This window comes from Aotus nancymaae, unplaced genomic scaffold (assembly GCF_030222135.1).
Source record: "Aotus nancymaae isolate 86718 unplaced genomic scaffold, 86718_ANA_hifiasm-v0.15.2.pri h1tg000022l_1, whole genome shotgun sequence".
Taxonomy (NCBI): domain Eukaryota; kingdom Metazoa; phylum Chordata; class Mammalia; order Primates; family Aotidae; genus Aotus; species Aotus nancymaae.
Genome location: NW_026988435.1, coordinates 45,372,501 through 45,394,013, shown reverse-complemented (window position 1 = coordinate 45,394,013; position 21,513 = coordinate 45,372,501). Strand labels below are relative to the sequence as shown.

At 48.8% G+C, this 21,513-nt stretch overlaps 1 protein-coding gene across 3 annotated transcripts in view; it reads right to left on the bottom strand.

Moving 5' to 3' along the window:
• Positions 1 to 21,513, bottom strand: part of PDE9A (phosphodiesterase 9A) — a 110,652-nt gene that overhangs the window by 35,709 nt on the left and 53,430 nt on the right. Inside the window, exons 1-3 of one of the 3 annotated variants that reach the window (XM_064380194.1) lie at positions 17,042 to 17,117; positions 6,922 to 6,976; positions 5,812 to 5,882 (exon numbers count right to left, since the gene is read on the bottom strand). Coding sequence is in view for 2 of the 3 variants with exons in the window: in XM_064380193.1 (XP_064236263.1) it covers positions 5,812 to 5,882; positions 6,922 to 6,976; positions 7,097 to 7,106 (136 nt within the window). In the remaining variant the exon portion in view is untranslated. Of the gene's footprint in view, positions 1 to 5,811; positions 5,883 to 6,921; positions 6,977 to 7,096; positions 7,262 to 17,041; positions 17,118 to 21,513 lie in introns of those variants that run through there. The other 2 variants (XM_064380193.1, XM_064380192.1) reach the window with 2 other exon arrangements.

Here is a 21,513-nt window from a genome sequence, read left to right as displayed (position 1 = left end):
ATGCCCCCCTCCTTCCCTCCGTGTTAAACTTTGCCCCAGGCGGTCAGCTCCTGCCCTGGCTCTGCGACAAAGGGTGGATGGAGCAGAGTTGCCCTGTGCCCTGGCCACAAACCAGGAAGGAAGGGAGTAAAGGGCCTGGCTTTAAAATCTCTTTTTAATGTTTCACCTCCAGCCAGGACGTGACGGGAGGGGCTTGGGTGTTCTGTTTAGGAAATAGTCTTTAGCCTAAGGGAAATCCTAGATCGCTGGAACAAGGCTAAACTTTTTATATCAAAAGGAAGAAGAGCTTTGAAAGTCAATGAAGAAAAATGAAGACATTTATATTCAATTCTGAGGAATTATACATTTAAGAAGCAGGAAATTCCATTTAAGACAAGTCCACCACAACGTAATATGGCTTTAAGGTGGCCAATTCCAGTGGATGAGTCCTCTAACTCAAGAAGCAGAAAACAGTTTGGCCAGGCATGGTGGCTCCTGCCTGTAATCCTAACACTTTGGGAGGCTGAGGTGGGTAGATCTCCTGAGGTCAGGAGTTCAAGACCAGCCTGGCCAACATGGCGAAACCCCGTTTCTACTAAAAATATAAAAATTAGCCGGACGTGGTGGTGGGCGCCTATAATCTCAGCTACTCAGGAGCCTGAGGCAGGAGAATTGCTTGAACCCGGGGGTGGAGGGTGCAGTGAGCCAAAATAGCGCCACTTCACTCCAGCCTGGGTGAAAGAGTGAAACTCCTTCTCAGAAAACAAACAAATGAGAAACAGCTCACAGCAGCTCACGTACAGCAGAAGAAGCTGCGTGCATGTGTGTGTATGTGATCATATGTATGAATGTATCTGCATGTGCCTGGGTGCTTGCAAGTGTGTGCATGTATGTGACATCCTGACATGTCTGTGTGATTTCACGTTTATATATGAGAGTACATGTGCATCTTTCTCTGTGTGTGATTACACGTGCATGTACATATGTAGATGGGAGCATCTGCCTCCGGCCCCAGCCCCGCTCCTGGCCGCCTTCCCCACCTGGCTAGCTTCTGGCAGCCGTGCAGGGTTGGGACTGACCTTCTGAGAAGCTGGCCATGTACTTCCCCAGTGGCCTGTGTGAGAGGCTCAGGTGCAGGCCCTCTCCTCAAAAGGACTTTCCCTTTCTGCCCTCCAAGCTTCCTCAAATGTTGGGGTATGCGCATCTTTGGGCGAAGGCTCTGCTGCCCTCAAAATCTCTCTGGAACTCAAACTCCCTGCGTTCAGCGCACGTGCAGGATCCTGGCCACCTCCTGCTAAAGCAGACCTGCTGGAGAGTGGGGGGCTGTCAGCCAGAAGTGCCCGGGAGGATGAACTCAAAGCCAGGTGGAGGTCAGGAGGAGAACAGTCTGGCACAGCCGCCTCCTGGAGTGGGGGTGTGAGCTGCACGCGAGGGGAGGAGGCCAGCCAGGGGGACTGCGGAGAGACTCCCCCTAGCCTTGCCCAGGCCCCTCCCTGTCCTGCACAACCCCTGGACTGTTCCTCCTTCCCCACTCCTTGGAGAGGTGAGCTTCAATCCCATGTCTGCAGTCCTAGGCCTCGTGCTAGAAATCAGTACGACTAGTAACACCCGCTTTTACCTGTAGAAGCACCAGTGATTCTGGTCTGTGCAGTGAGCCTGAGCGCGGTGGGTGAAGAGTGGGGTTCTCTTCTAGGCCGTCTATGTGCATTTACTGAGGGCCCTATGGGAAGATGCCTTCCCTCTGAGAAGTGAGCAATTTTGGAGAATTTTGCAGCTAGAACAGGCTAGAGGGGAAGCTCCTCTGGGCCGTGGCCTTCAGTCACCTGCCACTTGGAGGCAAAATAGGAACAATTTTCTTTTGGGTTGGTGGTTATTCTCCAGGGTCAGTTATTCAAAGCCGTGCAGGATTACTATTCATCATGTTGAAGGCAGCTTCTTTCTCTTTAAGAGTTTTGAGAGTTACTTCCCATGAAAGTTGCACTTTCCGGGAAGAGCGCACGGAGGGAGCTGGCACTAGCTTCTGGGTGGGGCACAGGAGATGAGGGGAACGCTGAGGAAAAGCCCAGGCACTGGAGAGAGGAGGAGACGGGGGAGGCACCTGCTGCCCTCGGGCATCTGCACGCTGGCCTGTGGTGACTGCGTAGCTTTCTGCATCTGTAAAGGTGGGTGATGACTCCGCACTAAGGCTTTTTTGCCCAATTTGGCTCAAACTCTACCCAAGTTTGGAGAATTCCCTGTGACATGGGGTTGGTGGAGAGCTGAGCCAGCCTCCCAGTGCAGACTATGGAAGTGCAAACGCTCGCTGCAGTGGGTTGAATTGCATACCCCCAGAAAGATCTGGTCACAGCCTACTCCCTGGACTTGTGAATGAATGGGCCCTGACTTAGAAAAAGGTCCGTGCAGATATAATCCTTCAGGGATCTTGAGATGGGCCCACCCCAGATTTAGGTGGTCTCGAAATTCAGAGAGAGGCATCTTTATAAGACCTGGCAGAGAGAGATTGGTGACACGGAGACATAGGAGAATGCCATCACGTGACGACACAGGCGGAGATTAGAGCGATGCAATGTTCCGAGCTCAGGAGTGGCAAAGATTGCCGGCAGCCACGTGGGTCTAAGAGAGAGGCATGGAACCAGCGCCCCTCACAGCCTCCAGAAGGAGCCAGGCCCGCTCACGCCTTGATTTCAGACTTCTGGCCTGCAGAGCTGCGAGAGAACCCATTTTCGTTGCTTAAGCTTCCTGGTCTGTGGGGCTTTGCGCGGTAGCCTCAGGACACTCACAGGCTCCCTTGGCCGGGCCTGCCTTGTAGCTGGACCATTGGGGCATGGTCTGGCTTTGTCTAGAATTTTTTTTTTTCCTTTTTTTAAAGACCGGGTTTCACCATGTTGGTCAGGCTGGTCTTGAACTCCCGACCTCAGGTGATCCACCCGCCTTGGCCTCCAAAGTGCTTGGATTACAGGCGTGAGCCACCACGCCCGGCCCTCTGTCTAGATTTTTTTAACCTGTAGCCAGTGATGTGGAGGAGCAGCCCGATGCATGCATAAGTGGCTGTGGAGCCTCGAGGAGGGGGCCGAGGTCCGGAGCAAGGAGCGCAGGGAGCTGGTGGGCATGTGGGATTCAGAGACAGCAGCACGGGCATCTGCACAGCGTCAGCTCTGCATGGATTTGGGCAATTGTTGCTGCACAGCTCCAAGCCCTCCTGGGTCCAGGGAGCTTTCCAAAATCCTTTAGGAAAAAACTCCTTTCCTGCTGAAAGCAGCCGCGATCAGTTTCTGTTGCGTGCAGCTGCTGCCTTCTAACCTGTGTTATTAAGGAACCCTCACGGGTTCTAACCTGTGTTATTAAGGAACCCTCACGGGTTCTAACCTGTGTTATTAAGGAACCCTCACGGGTTCTAACCTGTGTTATTAAGGAACCCTCACGGGTTCTAACCTGTGTTATTAAGGAACCCTCACGGGTTCTAACCTGTGTTATTAAGGAACCCTCACGGGTTCTAACCTGTGTTATTAAGGAACCCTCACGGGTTCTAACCTGTGTTATTAAGGAACCCTCACGGGTTCTAACCTGTGTTATTAAGGAACCCTCACGGGTTCTAACCTGTGTTATTAAGGAACCCTCACGGGTTCTAACCTGTGTTATTAAGGAACCCTCACGGGTTCTAACCTGTGTTATTAAGGAACCCTCAGGGAGGGCCTGGTCCTCTTCGGCCAGGTATGCAGGGAGGTGACTGATCCCAGAAGGACAGGTAGCAGGCAGCGAGAGTGGCCCAGACAGGACCCTGGGTGCCAGTCCCAGTTTCATTTGTTTTCTAATTTGCTGAGTGAACTTGAGGTTACTTAACCTCTCTGTGGCTGCCTCGTCAACAACGGGGAAAATGAAACCGTGGTGAAGACCCAGTGACCACACGCTTTTTAAAAAACGTCAACACGCTTTGAAAAGTATAAATCTGACTATGAAAATCATGTTTCTACTAATTTAGATGAGTCTGTTTTTGCATGATCCTGATTGCTTTTCTTGAAAATTTACAAGCAACACAAACAAAATAGGAAAAGTGACATTTAGTTGGGTATGGTGGCTCATGCCTGTAATCCAGCATTTTAGGAGACTGAGGTGGGTGGATCACCTGTGGTCAGGAGTTCGAGACCAGGCTAAACAACATATAGTGAAACCCCATCTGTACTAAAAAATACAAAACTAGCTGGACGTGGTGGCAGGTGCCTGTAATCCCAGCTACTTGGGAGGCTAAGGCAGGAGAATCACTTGAATCCAGGAGGCGGAGGTTGTAGTGAGCCAAGATCGCACTATTGCACTCCAGCCTGGGCAACAAAGCAAGACTCCGTCAGGAAGCAAGGGAGGGAGGGAAACAGAAAAAGCAACATTCAGTCAATCAGGCAGATATTTTTTCCTGACTCTGCAACCCTTAATGGCCTGCTGTCTGGATTGTTTATTTAGTTCCTAAGTTGGTAAATATGGTGCCTGTTAATTATTAACATTTGCCTTGTTGTTAACAAAGAGTTCACTTGTCGAGCGGTGAGTTAAACACAGAATTGCGAGGCCTGCAGAATTCAAGCATTGATCTTGATATTATGGACGATGACAAGAGGGATGGGTGACTCAAAGTTGTTTCCTTCCTAGAATTTGAGCTTTTTGGTCATTGAATCGGGACTTGAATGGACACTCCGTGGCTCACTAGTCCTTCTGGTTTTCTTTTGTGCTGATGGGAGGCTGTGTTAGGCTGCTCTTCCGCTGCTATAAAGAGACACTCGAGGCTGGGCAATTTATAAAGAGAAGAGGTTCGATGGGCTCCCGGTTCTGTGGGCTTTACAGGAAGCCTGGTGCTGGCATCTGCTCGGCTTCTGGGGGGGCCTTGAGAAGCGTCCAATCACGGTGGAAGGCGATGGGGAGGCAGGAGGGTAGAGAGGTGCCACGCGCTTTTAAACAAGCAGATCTTGCGAGAACTCACTGCCTCCAGGACAGCACCGCGCCATTCAGGAGGATCTGCCCTGCTGAGCCAAACCCTCCCACCCGGTTCCACCCCCAACACTGCGAATGACATTTCAACATGAGATTTGGAGGGGACGCACATCCAGAGTGTATCAGAAACCAGAGATAACAACTTAGTAGAAAATTCCAAAATTGTGACCCACAGGGTGCAGCTCAGTGTGCAGAGAATGTCTTCATTTACGCAAAAAGAGACACAGACAAGGCCGGGCACGGTGGCTCACGCCTGTAATCCCAGCACTTTGGGAGGCAGAGGCGGGCAGATCACCTGAGGTCGGGAGTTCGAGACCAGCCTGACCAACATGGAGAAACCCTGTCTCTACTTAAAAAATACAAAATTAGGCGGGTGTGGTGGTGCACACCTGTAATCCCAGCTACTCAGGAGGCTGAGGTAAGGAGAATTGCTTGAACCTGGGAGGACGAGGTTGCGGTGCGCCGAGATCCCGCCATTGCACTCCAGCCTGGGCAACAAGAGTGAGACTCTTGTCTCAAAAAAAAAACAAAAAAAAAAACAGACAAGACACTCAGCAGAGGTTCTCAGAGGGTCTAAGCGTGGGGGGAGGGGGTTTCGTGCGTTCATTTTTACTCTTTGGGGCTGAAAGAATGCTTTATTCCATGAGCTGCTTTTCTTTTAAAATAGAAATAAAATGCTTAGTTAGTCACTAACTAACTAAGCTAGGCTTTGTTAAGGTCAAAGGTAATTTTCAAGCATTTCACAGAGAAAAGACATTCGCATTTCCCTTCAGCACTGAGCTCCTCCCTGTTCAAGGGTTTAATCTGAATAGAGGTTAAAGGACAGAGAAGCAAAAAGAAAACGAAAACGTCACTCACATTCCACGCGTTTCTCTAGCACAGCCAAGTGGTTTGTGACCTCAGCTTTCAGTTCATTGATTTTGAATGCTCTAGGAACGAAAAAGAAAAGAGACAGGAAATATAACCCATGGGGAGGAATCAGGAGGTGTATTTGCCAAGCTGGTGGGCACATTTACTTCCGCACACCTGGGCAGGGGACCCAGCTTTCTGGGGAGGACACGTGGTCCTCTCTTTGCTCATGCGGTTGAGACGGTCCAGTCCCGGCACCCTCCCCGGATGGCACAGACACCTTCGGAGGACGTGTCGTGTTCTCTGGAGGCTCCAGCCCAGTCAGTTAAACAATTCAGTTTTTTTTTTTTTTTTTGACATGGAGTTTCACCCTTGTTGCCCAGGCTGGAGTGCAATGGTGTGATCTTGGCTCACCGCAACCTCTGCCTCCTGGATTCCAGGGGGTCTCCTGCCTCAGCCTCCCGAGTAGCTGGGATTACAGGCATGTGCCACCATGCCCGGCTAATATTGTATTTTCAGTAGAGATGGGGTTTCTCCATGTTGGTCATGGCTAGTCTCAAACTTCCGACCTCAGGTGATCTGCCCGCCTCAGCCTCCCAAAGTGCTGGGATTACAGGTGTGAGCCATCGTGCCCGGCCAATTTGAAGGTTTTTAACAATCATACCCATCTGCCCTTTTCACCATTTTAATTAACCTAGGCAGTAAGACGCCACAGAAAAGTCAGTCTTGAAAATGTGGTATCTACATCAGGATTGGTGGAATGACTCAGGTGAAAAGGAAGTCCCCACTACACAGAGGCGCAGCGAGAAAGCTTATTTTACAACGGAGCCAAGTCTTAGAGATTGTTCTCCAATCCTGGAAGAGCTGGTGGAGGACATTCTCGACCGCATGAGCTCACATTCTAATGCACCCACTCCACACCATCTTTGGTCTAAGGTGAGCATTTCCTGGGCCCCATCCAAGCTGGTTTAGTTACAGAAGCCACGCGGGAGGCTCCTCCAGGCAGGACAGATAGTTGTGCCTGGCGGCCAAGGCCAGCCTCAGTGCCCGGGCCCACCCTCGCACTTAGAGAAAGAAGCGCCCATCTCTGGCTGGTTGTAAGTTCAGAAGACTCTGTACCTTGAGAACTGCTCTGCAACCTGCGTCAGCACGCTCTGGATTAATTCTTCTCTCTCTAAAAACCAAAGAAAAAAGACAGATGGAACACAGACAAGAGGAAAAGACGTGCAGGCCGTGGCGGCCCGAATCCCACGTGTTGGGACGCACAGGCCGTGGCGGAGGAGCTGCCTGTTACCTGGAGGCATGCGCCGGCCTTCCTGGCAGCAGCCCCGGCTTCTCTGGACCTGGGCTCTTTCAAATGCTCCTTCCCTCCGGCTCGGCTCCAGGCCCACAGCCGTCTGTGCCTCAGTGGCCTCTCAGCAGCCTGGCGGGGCTTGTGGTTCTCCTGTCCTCGCACCAGCTATAAAAAGCAGGCAGGACTGGGTTTCTAGACACAGGAAGCTTCCTCTTAGTGCCCAGGTCTATTTTATGGGGGCAATTACTGTGACAATGTGAGTTCAAGGCACGTCTCAACACAGAACACGGTGTTCTCACGGCGGGTCTGCACGGAGGAAGCAGGCCCGGGTCGGAGGAGTTTCTTCTCCCTTTGTTGCCTGGCCCGTAAAACTGGGCTGGGTGACCGGTTTTACAAGGTCCAGGTCCCAGGCGAAATGGAACCTGCCTGCTTTCCTGGTTCCTGACCAGGCCCAATGCCAGATGCCGCCTAGGAAGCTGCAGATGCCCCCAGCGCTGTCCCTTTCAGCATGGTGACATGTGAGGAAGGGCGAGGTCTCTGCTAGGTTCCAGTCACTCTCCAGTTCATGCCCCAGAACACTGAGAACCTACACCACGAGGCTTAGTTGTAAGTCTGAGTAGTCTTTTTTGTTTTGTTTTGTTTTGAGATAGAGTCTTGCTCTGTCACCAGGCTGGAGTGCAGTGGTGTGATCTTGGCTCACTGCAACCTCTGCCTCCTGGGTTCAAGCGATTCCCCTGCCTCAGCCTCCCAAGTAGCTAGGACCACAGGTGCTCGCCACCACACCCAGCTGATTTTTGTATTTTTAGGAGATTCGGGGTTTCACCATGTTGGCCAGGATGGTCTCCATCTCCTGACCTCGTGAGCTGCCCACCTCGGCCTCCCAAAGTGCAGGGATTACAGGCGTGAGCCACTGTACCTGGCCAAGTTTGCGTAATCTTCTATGCTGACTTGATGTCTGATCCTCCATTATAACCAAAACAAATAAAACCAAAGCTGCCAAGCAAGAATCCAACTTCTCAAAAGCTAAAAATGTTCACAAGTGGCCGGGCGTGGTGGCTCATGCCTGTAATCCCAGCACTTGGGGAGACTGAGGCGGGTGGATCACCTGAAGTCAGGAGTTCGAGACCAGCCTGGCCAACATGGCGAAACCCTGACTCTACTAAAAATACAAAAATTAGCTGGGCGTGGCGGCGGGTGCCTGTAATCAATCCCAGCTCCTGGGGAGGCTGAGGCAGGAGAATCGCTTGAACCCGGGAGGCAGAGGTTGCAACAAAAGCGAGACTCCATCTCAAAAAAAAAAAGTTCACAAGCACTGACCCAGGTCCGACTTCTAGGAAACGATCATACATGTACGTAAAAGCTGCTCATCACAGTGTTATCTAACATCGAGGAAACGGCAACAAGCTGCCTGCCCGCCCAAGGGAGGTTCGTTAAATAAATGATGAGATAACTATCATCGGACACATATCTGGTATTAGAAATGAGATTTTGAAAAATGTTCGTGTCTGTTGTTAAAGTACAAGAAAAAAAGATTTGCAAACAGTAAATCAGAGTGAACCCGATCCTGAAAACACACGGGGAGAGTGTGCGCCAAAGTGATGCCGTGTTCATCTTCAGTTGTTGTTTTATTACCTTTGATTTTAAAATTCTTCCTCCCCTATACCTTATGCATTTCCCCCTTTTCTTATACATTTTCTGTAATTAAGATACATTAATATCATTTTAAAAATTTTTAAAAACTAATCAGTTTAAATGAACTTGGCAACACCTCGTCGCTTCACCTGTCAGATGAGAGGGTAGACCAGCTGACCCTAGGTTTCCTCTGGCTTTAGCACTGTATGACGTAATAATAAGAAGAAAAATGACGTTTTGTTATATCTCTTGAAACTACAAGCATAAAAATGTCAGCCAGAAAATTTTCACACAGCCGTAGGTTGAACGGTGTGGGCTCGAGGCCCTCACCTTCAGAAAGGCCCTCACTTACTAGGAAAGGAATCCCATCAACAAGAATCATCACAGGGTTTTATGGGCCAGTTGGTGAACTCAGCAGGGGTTTAGATCACTGAGGAATTCTTTGGAAACGGTGTGTATCATATAATCTTTGAGCGTGAATGATCTCAGAGTCTTGAGGTACATTTAGAAGTCCATCAAATGATAAATATTTAGAGACCTTGTCACTCAACAGCAGCAGAATGCTGCATTCATGTCAGGTGCCTACAGAGCGTACACCGCGACGGACCACATCCTGGGCCATAAAGGAAACCTCACCAAATCTAAAAGAACCGAAGCCATACACAGTATGTTCTCTGACCATAAGAGAAACTAGAAATCAGTAACAGAAATATAGTAGAAAAACCTCCAAACACTTGGAAACTTAACAACTTACTTCTAAGTAACTTAAGGGTCAAAGAGGAAGTCTCAAGGGAAAATTAAAAAGACATTAAAAACTCAACGAAAATGAAAATAAAACACAAAATTTAGCTGTGAGACGCAACTAAAGCAATGCTGAGAGGGAAATTTATAGCACTATGTGCTCCCGTTAGAAGAGAGAAAAAGTCTCAACTCAATAAGCCAAGATCCCACCATGGGAACCCAGGAGCAGAAGAGCAAAGTAAACCCACATCGATAGCAAAGGAAGGAAGGAAGGTGGGAAATCATGAAGACAGGGAATAGAAATCCCAGAAACAGAAAACAATGCAGAAAATCAACAAAACAGAGCTATTATTTGAAAATAATAAACTGTCAAACTTCTAGCGAGGCCGACAAAGAAACCAGGAGAGAAGACACAGATTGTGAGTACCAGGAATGAAGAGGCGACATCACTACAGACCCTGCAGCCATCACGAGGGTAATAAGGGAACACTGCAAACGCCTCTGCTCACAGAAAACTTTGACTCTTCCATCAAATGGACCAATTCCTAGAGAGGCATGAAGTACTACAACTCATTCAATAGGAAGCAGGTAATTTAAACAACCTGAAACTATTAGCCAAAGTCGATTTGTGATTTTAAAACTTCCCAAAATGAAATGTCCATGCTAAGATGGTTCTAAACATTTAATAGAGAATTCTACCAAATGTTTAAAAAGTCAACGTGATTCTGAACCATACCTTCAAGAAAACAGAAAAGGAGGGAACGCTACTTTTTTTTTTTTTTTTTTGAGATGGAGTCTCTCACTCTGAACTGGAGTGCAGTGGTGTGATCCTGGCTCACTGCAGCCTCTGCCTCCTGGGTTCAAGCGATTCTCCTGCCTCAGCCTCCTGGGTGGCTGGGATTACAGGCGTGCACCACCAAGCCTGGCTAATTTTTGTATTTTTAGTAGAGACAGGGTTTCAGCATGTTAGCCAGGCTGGTCTTGAACTCCTGGCTTCAAGTGATCTGCCCACCTTGACCTCCCAAAGCACTAGGATTACAGGCGTGAGCCACCGCGCCTGGCCCCCATTCATTTTACGAAGTTAGCATTACCCTGATACCAAACGCAGATGAGGAACAACACAAAGAAAACTACATGCTAACATCCCTCACGAATATAGATGCTAACAAGACAGCAAGCAGAATTCAGTCACGTGTAAAAATAACTGCACGCCAAGATTGAGTGCGGTTTATTCCAGGGATATAAGGTTGGTTCAATATTTGGAAACCAATCGACGTAAATCTCCAATCAACAGGCTAAAGAAGAAAAATCACATGATCATATCAACTAGTTCATAAAAAAAATCTGACAAAATTCAACACATGTTCATGAGAAAACTCTCATAAAGTTAGGAATGGAGGAGAACTTCTTCAAGTTGATTAAAAGCATCAACCTGCTGGGTGCAGTGGCTCATGCCTGTAATCCCAGCACTTTGGGAGGCAGAGGCAGGTCAATCACCTGAGGTCAGGAGTTCAAGACCAGCCTCGCCAACATGGTGAAACTCTGTCTCTACTAAATAAACAAATATTCGCCTGGCGTGTTAGTGGCAGGCACCTGTCATCTCAGCTCCTCAGGGAGCTGAGGCAGGAGAATTGCTTGAACCCAGGAGGTGGAGGTTGCAGTGAGCCAAGATCGCACTATTGCCCTTCAGCCTGGGCACCAAGAGTGAAACTTCATCTAAAAGAAAAAAGGCATCAACCATAACCTTACAGCTAACATTATACAGTCATTCCTTGGTGTCCCTGAGGGATTGGTTCCAGGACTCCCCGACAAGGATGCGGAAATCCAAGGATACCCAAATTCCTTATATAAAATGGTGTCATATTTGCATATAACCTATACACATCTTCCTGTACACTCTACATCATCTTTAGGTTACTCAGAACACCTAATACAATGTAAACGTTACATAAATAGCTGCTATACTGTATTGTTTACTTGTTTGTATTTTTAATTGTTATTAAAATATTTCTGATCAGTGGTCAGTTGGATATAGGGATATGGAGCACACAGATACAGAAGAGCCAGCTGTACTTCACAGTGAAAGACGAGTGCTGGTGTCTAAGACCCTCGTAAGGCAAGGCCATCTGCTCTCACACCTGATGATTAACCTAGTGCTGGTGTCTAAGTCCCTCACAAGGCAAGGCTATCTGCTCTCACGCCTGATAATTAACCTAGTGCTGGTGTCTAAGACCCTCGTAAGGCAAGGCCATCTGCTCTCACACCTGATAATTAACCTAGTGCTGGTGTCTAAGTCCCTCACAAGGCAAGGCTATCTGCTCTCACACCTGATAATTAACCTAGTGCTGGAAGTTTTAGCCGGTGCAACAGGCACGAGGAGGAAATGAAAGGAAACAGATTAGAAAGGAAGAAAGAAAGCTGTCCCTGTTAGCCAATGGCATGCGGTCCACATGCAAACCCCCAAGGAATCGACAAACAACAAAACAACCCTCCTGGAACAAAGAGGAGAGTTTAGCGAGTTTGCAGGGTGAAAAACATACAAAATTCAATCGTAGTTACAACAATTGTATATACTAGCAATGACCATGTAAACACTGAAATTATATACCGGCCATGCACAGTGGCTCATGCCTGTAATCCCAGCACTTAGGGAGGTTGAGGTGGGAGGATTGCTCGAGAACAGGAGTTTGAGACCAGCCTGGAGAACAAAGAGAGAGCTCCATCTCTGCAAAAACAACATCAACAACAACAACAAAAAGGCTGGGCACAGTGGCTCACGCCTGTAATCCCAGCACTTTGGGAGGCCAAGGCAGGCAGATCATGAGGTCAGGAGTTCGAGACCAGCCTGGCCACATGGTGAAACCCCATCTCTATTAAAAATACAAAAAATTAGCCAGGCATGGTATCGCGCACCAGTAATCCCAACTACTCCGGAGGCGGAGGCAGGAGAATTGCTTGAACCCAGGAGGCGGAGGTTGCAGTGAGCCGAGATCGCACCACTGCACTCCAGCCTGGGTGAGAGTGAGATTCCATCTCAAAAAAAAAAGTTAGCCGAGCCTGGTGGTATGTGCCTGTGGTTCCAGCTACTCAGGAGGCTGAGGTGAGAGGATGCTTGACCTTGGGAGGTTGAGGCTGCAGTGAACCATGATCATGCCACTGCACTGCAGCCTCAGGGACAAAGACCCTGTCTCAAAAACAAACAAACAAATAAACACCAGTACCATTTACAATCACTCAAGAATACCCCCAGGGGTAAAACTAACAAGACACACGCAGAAGTTACATTGAAAACTACAAAACATTAATGAAAGAAATCAAAGATCAAAACAAATGGCAAGACTGACCGCGTTAAAGGGCTGGAAGGCTCAACATGGTAAATTCTCCCCACGCTGGTAAACGGGTGTTAACCAAATTTCCATTGAAAGGCTAGCAAGACTTTTTCTTTTTTGTAGAAATAGAGATTATTCTAACGTTTAGATAGAAAGGCAAAGGACTCACAAGAATAAAAGCAATTTTGAAAAACAACAGATAAAATGAGAGAACTCAGCCTACCTTATTTTGAGACTTAGGATATAAACTTGGTTATACAAGACTGTGAGGTATTGGCAGAAAGACACACAGGTAGAGCGACGGAAAGGAACAGAGAGCCCGTGACCGCGTCCGTACAAACACGCCCAGCTGATTTCTGACCTGGATGGAAAAGACGTTCAACGGAGAAAAGAGAGGCTTTCAATAAATCGCGCTGGAAAAATTAGGTATCCACAGGCCAACCAAAAAAAAAAAAGAAGAAAAAAAAGAAAAAGAGCTTTGACCTAGAATCCACAGTTTATATAAATATCAACGCAAAGTGGACCATGGAGCACAGATGTAAGATATAAAACCAGAAGACATTTAGAGAGAAAAAATAGGAGAAAATCTTCAGGGTCGTGGGTAAGACAGGGAGTTCTTAGACTTGACAGCAAAAACACAAACCAGAAAAAGAAAAGTTGATTAACTGGACCTCATCCAAACTCGGATTTTTGCTCGAAGAAAGGTCCTGGTAAGAGGATGACAAGACAAGCTACAGTCTGGGAGAAAATAGTTACGAGACAGGTATGTGACAAAGACTTGCATACAGACTAAAGAAAGAATGGGCCGGGCGCAGTGGCTCACGCCTGTAATCTCAGCGCTTTGGGAGGCTGAGGCAGGCAGGTCACCTGAGGTCTGGAGTTTGAGACCAGCCTGACCAACATGGAGAAACCCCGTCTCTACTAAAAATACAAAATTAGCCAGGTGCGTGGTGCATGCCTGTAATCCCAGGTACTCGGGAGGCTGAGGCAGGAGAACCCCTGGAATCCAGGAGGCGGAGGTTGCGGTGAGCTGAGACCGCGCCACTGCACTCCAGCCTGGGTAACAAGAGTGAAACTCCATCTCAAAAAAAAATAAAAAAGAATGGTTAAAACTCAATGGCAGAAAACAAAACCAGCCAATTTGAAAGCGGGAAAGAGATGAGTAGACAGGTACTGGAGAAAGTCACGGATGGCGAGAAGCCCATGAAAAGATGCTGAGCGCCACTGGCCATTAGGAAATGCCAATTACGGCCACAGTGAGAAACCACTGCACGCCTGTCAAAAGGGCCCGGACACAAAATAGCGCCAACCCCAAATGCTGGAACGGATGTGGAAACACGGATCGCTCACTCGTGGCTGGTGGGAATGAAAAATGGCACAGTCATTCTAAAAACAGTCTGGTAGGTTCTTCAAAAGACAGAGAAAACCGACTAATGATGCAAGCCCCATCTGACCTAGCAATTTCAGTCCAGGGCAGAGAGATGAAAACCGAGGTCCTCACAAAGGCCTGTGCACATGTTCACAGCGGATGTACCTGTAGTAGCCGCAAATGGAAACAGTGCAGATGCCTTTCAAGGGAGACTGGATGACTTCCGACCTCAGGTGATCCATCCAAACCGTGGTCCATCCAAACCTCGGAGTGTGATTCAGAAATTAGGGATTGAACCATGGATGCAGCCAACAACCCGGATGGATGCCAGGGGATCGTGCTGGGTGAAAGGAGCCAATCTCAAAGTCACCGACTGCATGACTGCATGTATAGAACATGACAGAAATGACAACATCATAAAAATAAAGACCAGGGTCAGGGATTGGTGGGGGATGGAAGGGAAGTGGCGTGGCTATTAAGGAGCAGCAGGTGGGACCCCTGTGGGGACACAGTGTTCTGGACCTGGCCTGGCCTGCATCACGGTCGGTGCCAGGCTGTGATATTGGGCTGGAGTTTTGCAAGATGTCTCCACTGAGAGAGACCGGGCAATGAATGGGCTTTCTCTGTAAGCATCCTTACAACAGCACGTGAATCTATCCTTACTTCAAAATAAGAAATGTATAGACAGAATGGAGAAAAGTGAAGGAAGAGTTTTCCTTTGGACGTTAGAGATGGAACCCTTCAAGCGTGACAGTATTTGTGTGGCTGCATCTCATTTCCGGCACAAGCAGCCATCATTTGCATGCCACTTCGTCCACACCTTCTCTCTGCCCGGTTCAGTGCTGGGGCAGATGCTGGTATCCCAGTCCACGTCACAGCCACACCTCGGCCAGCGTGCCACCCAGGCCAGCGTATCAGCTGTTCTTGGGAGGGGTACAGACACAAATCTGCACTCCCAGTGAGAACACTCAGGGCGGAGGGGGGGCACTGCCCAGGTGGTATCCCTTACACTGATGGAATCTATGGGACTCAGCATGATGGCCTCACGGAACCGCCTCTTTAGGTAATGCAACAACTGCGTTCTTCTGCTGGGGAAAAGCAGCAAAGCCGCCAGTGTGCGCAAAGGCCAACCACACCCACGCATCCACAAACAGAGCCGTAATCAGGAAGTGGGTGCCTCCCCTCCTGACCCTAGAATCATTGGAATTCCTGCTGTGGCCACAGTTTCCTCCCAGGGGAGTCCGGAACTTAAAACAACGGTGATTTCATGCGTGTCAAGCCCTCAGGACAGCGCCAGCCCAGCCCTGGCCACGTAAGCCCGGCCTGCCTCTGCTATTGCTGTTGGCGCTCTTGTGTTTCCGCATCATGGAGGCCCGCTGATGGCCCAGGTTCCCTCTGACCTCCTTTCCTGCTTCTGCCACCTCCCTGGGGTGTCATCATCCTTGGAGTGACAGGGTGAGCTCCGGGCACCACCTCCAGGCTGTGAAGGGGTGAATCCTACCTGCACCACCTGGATGTGGCCCTTACCCGCTCTAGTGCCTCCGGAATCCTCAGAGAGCCTGAAACCGCTGGATTTTGGGGACAGCAGACAATTCTCAATTGCAAATGTTCATCTTCCCAACCTTCGTGGCAAAATCACCTCATGTCAGCCAAATTTGATATTATGTATGACACCCACCTCTTTTCCTAAATGTTGCAGGACGTATATTGAATTAAAAAAATTAAACCATATTCAAGTCATTTCACATTGATAATGTCTTAATAGTTTCAAGAAAACCCAGCAATGGCCTTGGGATGCTGGTAAACCACAGGTGGACACGGCAGGGTCTTTCGGGTCCCTCTGGACCTCGAAGTTTTTGAGCAAATGGGGAGAGTGCAAATAAGCCCCCAAGGGATGGGGAGTCAGCGTTCACTCTTGCTGATCCAGGTGATGGAAACCGAGGGAGAGCAAGCTGATATTCACAGGCAACTCACATGTTCTCCAAAGGAAACTGTCCCACAAGAACAACCAATAAAATATCTAAAAGTGCCCCAGAACGTCTGAGTGCCAGAGTGGATTTCAAGGATGCTGCTGCAAGCTGATGGGGATTTACCTCTAGACACCAATGACTTTAATAAAGGCAGAAGATTTGACTACACCAAGGACCAATCAGTCATAACAGCGATTTTAGGTAGGCTTCTCTTCAGCCTCAACTCCCGGCTGCTTCCTCCCTTTACATACCTGGGTTCGTTAAAGTGAGCTCACCTGGGTGCTGCTCCTGCTGGCCTCTTCACCTGACAAGCACCTACAGGGAATGCTGGGCGGGGCTGACAGAGTTGTTTGCACGTCATAGGAGACTTTAGGTTTGTTCTAGAGCAATCCTGGAGTCTGGCAGAGTCCGGGTCCTGTTTTTAGACGCTGTCAGATCAGGCCAGCTTTGGGCCATGGGTTTGCAACAGAGGGGCCCAGGGGACTGGAATGAAGCAAACCTCTGGAGGGACTGAGGAGGGGCCTGTGGGCTGCCAGCCTCATTCCCAGGTAGGACGCAGCCTTGTGGGTGGCAGGACGGACATCCCGCCCCATGGTCACACGTGTCCAGGGCAGGGGTTGCCCCCACCCCACGCGGTGCCCAGAAGCCATTGCCTGACTCTACCTTGGGCTGAGCGGACAGTTCAAGCCTCTGCCTCGCCCACTTCTTCCAGGAATTGTTTACTTGTTTCAGGCAAATCCTGAGTCTACCCAGCGCAGAATGACATGAAATTTGATTTAACCGATCGCTAGCACAGCCTGACCTATAATTCTGATTCTAAAGATTAGTTTAATGTAATAAGCTAATTTGGTTGGCCAGCCAGCTGATTTGCATATCTCCTTTTTACACTAAAGAGAATACTCACAGCGACAGCCGTTCTTCCGTCCTCGTCCTCCGTGCACCTGAGCTGGTGGGAATGCATACTTTTCTCCCCTAGGCAAATGAATACACACATGGCCCTTGCAATATGACACGCTGGCCTCCAGACGGGTGCATTGAGGGAGGGGACCTAGGAACGTCAGCATGGGCATTACCATCCCAAGCATCTGACCTGCAAGAGCAGAGCAAGTAACATCACAAGGGCATGGGCGTGTGGCCTGGGAGCTCCCGCACGATCCGTTCCATTGCCCTTGATAGTAGTCACTGCACACCATCCCTGGGCTTAGATTTGCATGCTGTGAGTATGATGCAATGAGCCCTGTTCCCCCTTGTCAGTCCTGACCTGCAGCATCAGCGTGGGGTGCCGAGCACCCTCCAGTGAATCTGTACTTAGCAGACACTTCCCAAGCATGAGAAAAAATACCTCTGCTATCCTTTCTGAAAGGGGTATCTTATTTTTGCATTAGGGAAAATAATTTGCATCACTTGGCCCGAAAGAGATAAGCACTCCAGGCGTCCTGAAGACTGTGGAGGGCGGGGGCAGGGTGCCTTTATTTCTGCTCTGGTCCAACCTCCAATCCCTGAGAGCCAAGGCCCTGCGGAGGAAGGGCTGGCAGGCTTCCCTGTCATCGAGGGGTGGGGTGGCACGTCCCTCTTCCTGGGAAGCAAACTCGCCTCCTGTCCACCTTTGTCCTCTCCTGACCCCTGCAACCGCCCTCGAACCACCCAACTGGCTGAGGATGTTCTCGCTCTGGGAACAGTCACGGGCAATTCACTGTTTATGGACATCATAAAACAGACATTCAGATCAAGGAGGACATTTCCTTTATAGCCCAGGAACACAATAAAGTTATATGATTAACAGTGACCTTAAAGGCACAGGAGCCCTTCCTCCAGCCTGTCCTGTCTGCCAAGGGATTGCATGTCTATCAGCAGCCAAAGGAATAGCCCAGATCACTGGCGTTTCGGTCATTCAGATGTGACGAAGAAAGCAAAACTGACCGAAGACCCTGGTGACCAAGTGTGAAGTTTTGGAGAGTGTCTGCTTTGTCATTTCAGGTTGACCTCAGGGGCAGGCAGTGGACTGAGTTTCTTCCCTTTCTTTTTTGGAGAGGGGAATTGCATGTTCTGTAAAGTTGACACTTGACTGGGTGCAATTTCTCCCCATGATCTCCTCTGTTCCTTAGGATTAGTTTGCAGGCAGAGAAATGCCATGAAGCTGGCAGCGTCTGGGGCAGCTAGCATGCACTTCCCTTTCCCGTGGTAAAGGCTCCGTGTGTAACTATGCTCCGGGTGCTGTTCTAGGTGGTTCGTGCACGTTAGCTCAATGGTTCTTATAACCTGCAGGGGCTGCGTGACACTGAGAGGCCAAGTCATGGCATCGTCAGTTCCCACCTGCCCTCCTCCACTCAGGCTCCTTTACAGGGCCGCAAAGACGGGACAGAGCTGCACTTGCCCATGACGGGGAAGACACTCTGCACGTGCTTTCCCTGCGGAAAATCCCAGAGATACTTTTTTTTCCTGTGTGGCTTCTCGCCCATGGTGGGATGAAGTTCTAAGGGAGGCTGTGGGTATGAAAACCCAAATGGACGGGGCCGGGGGAGTTTGAATTTGGGAGCTAGCAGCCGAATCTACACACTGCGGGGAATTTGTCCGTTATCCGCCGGCCTGTGTATGTCACCGTAACCGATAACCCTATGGGAGAGTTTAATTATGGTGAAGCCAAAGGACATCAGCTCTGGCTCTGCGTGTCTGGGGCTTCGACTCTATGCCAAGTGACCCCGCAGACCAGTTCCAGGAAGGATTCTGTCAGGATAAACTGGGATCCAATAAACTAATTGATTACGGCACAAATGATACAATGTTTACAAAAACCTAGTCAAGACTGAGTCCTTTTTGCAAACCAAAGGTTTCACTACATCTGTGGACTTTGACAGGTTGTACACAGCTGCAACGTTTGTAGTCAGAGAAATTAAAAGAGCCAACTGATTGCTGTAATAACAAGACTGGAAGCAAGACAAACACCCAGCAGTGGGATACGCAACAGCACATCTGCAAAGCGAAGTCCTATGCTGCTATCAAAGAACAGTTCTTTTTCTTTTTTTCTGAGACGGAGTCTCACGCTGTCATTCAGGCTGGAGGGCGGTGGTGCCATCTCAGCTCACTGCAGCCTCTGGCTCCCAAGTTCAAGGGATTCTCCTGCCTCAGCCTCCTGAGTGCCTGGGATTACAGGTATGCGCCACCACAGCCCGCTTTTTTTTTTTTTTGTATTGTTTTAGTAGAGACAGGATTTCACCATGTTGGTCAGGCTGGTTTTGAACTCCTGACCTCAGGTGATCCACCCACCTTGGCCTCCCAAAGTGCTGTGATTTCAGGCGTGAGCCACCGTGCTTGGCCTAGAATGGAAGAATATCCTCTTTCCTGCTATAGAGCGACCTTACAATATACATGGCTAAAACTTAAGCAAAAAGTTCCAAGTTGAAGTGTCAGATGACAGAGTTTTAAGCTGTCAGAGAGGATGGAAATGGAAAGGAGAGTTCACAAAGGAGGAAGCCGTGGCAGTGGGACCCATGTTCTGTATAAACGACCCTGTTTCTGTTCCTCGGTGGGTCCCTGATACACATGTGTGGGCCTAGTGTGGCGGAGATCCCAGCTCCTGCCGTGGAGGAGACGAAATTTGGAGTTTTAGTCCAGTTAGAGGCGCATGATAAATACTGCAGGCTTCCTACAAAAACCACATAAGAATCACTCTGGAGATCCACCCTAACAAAGCATAAAACCAGGCTGCCAAGGTCAAGGTGATCGGTCAGTAACGTAACTGACTGCTAGAGCAAAATTAACACTCTTCGGAGGATGATAAAATCCAGCGTCTCTACTAGGTGTTATTCATGATCTTAGTCTACAACAGAAAACAGACATGCAAAGAAACAGGAAAATGTGACCCACGGTCAAGAGAAAATCACGAAAATCACTCATCAGACGCCCCGGACACATGTCAACTCAGATGCTGAAATGAGCTAACGAAGACTTTAATGCAGCAATTGCGAGTACGTCCAAGTACCTAAACAAAAAAGATGCCAGTAAATAGTAAACCTTTGTGAGTCTCAAGAGAGCAATCTACAAAAAAGAATCAAGTGGAAATTTTAGAATTTTAAAGTACAATATCTGAAATTAAAAATTCACGGATCAGCTTACAGCAGTTTGGAGTCAGTGGAAGAGTCAGAGAAATCAGGGACTGATCAATAGAAATTACCCAATTTGGCAGGGCGCGGTGGCTCACGCCTGTAATCCCAGCACTTTGGGAGGCTGAGGTGGGTGGATCATGAGGTCAGGAGATCGAAACCATCCTGGCTAACACAACGAAACCCAGTCTCTACCAAAAATACAAAAAATTTGCCGAGCGTGGTAGCACACACCTGTAATCTCAGCTACCTGGGAGGCTGAGGCAGGAGAATCACTTGAACCAGGGAGGCAGAGGTTGCAGTGAGCCGAGATTGCACCACAGCACTCCAGCCTGGGCGACAGAGCAAGATTCCGTTCTCCCTGCCCACTCACCCACCAACCCCGCAAAAAAAGAGAAATTATCTGATTTGAAGGGCAGAGAAAAAAAGATTATTGAAAAACCCAAAGCCACAGTCACTTGAAAGATAATAGCGAACTTTCTAACATACATGTCTTTAGAGAGGAATAGTGCATATAACACACTTAAAGAAACAATGGCTGAATATTTTGCAAATTTGCTGAAAACGTAAATTCATAGTCCATTTAAACTCAATGAACACGAAGAAGAATAAATAAGAAAACGAGACTGAGGCACATCACAGTCCAACTGCTGAAACCTCAAGATAAAGGAAAGAAATCAACAACTTGAAAGCAGCCAGAGGCCAGGCACCTTGGCTCACGCCTGTAATCCCAGCACTTTGGGAGCCCGAGGCGGGTGAATCACCTGAGGTCAAGAGTTCGAGACCAGCCTGGCCAACATGGTGAAACCCTGTCTCTACTAAAAATACAAAAAATTAGCCAGGCACGGTGGCAGGCGCCTGTAATCCCAGCTACTCAGGAGGCCGAGGCAGAAGAACTGCTTGAATCCGAGATCGTGCCACTGCAGTCCAGCCTGGGCAACAAGAGCGAAACTGTCTCAAAAACAAAAGCAACAAAAACAAAACTCATCAAACTGCACCCACAGGGTCTGCGCACGTCAGTGCAGTCAGGCAGGACACAGCCGTGGGTAGGTACGGGTTGGCCTGGTTCTCACAAATGCCTAGGGCAGTCGGAATGTCTGTAGCTTTCAGGTCCTTGCAGCGACGTTCGCTGTCCTCATCTCTATTTGACGAAGGTGACTGTATTACTGTTTGCCATCAGTATCTCTGACGGTGGCGTGCTAAGGGCTGCTGGCTTTGTTGTCTAGGCTACCCTAAAGGGAGTCAGTCTGAACACACAATTCCGGAAACGGTTATT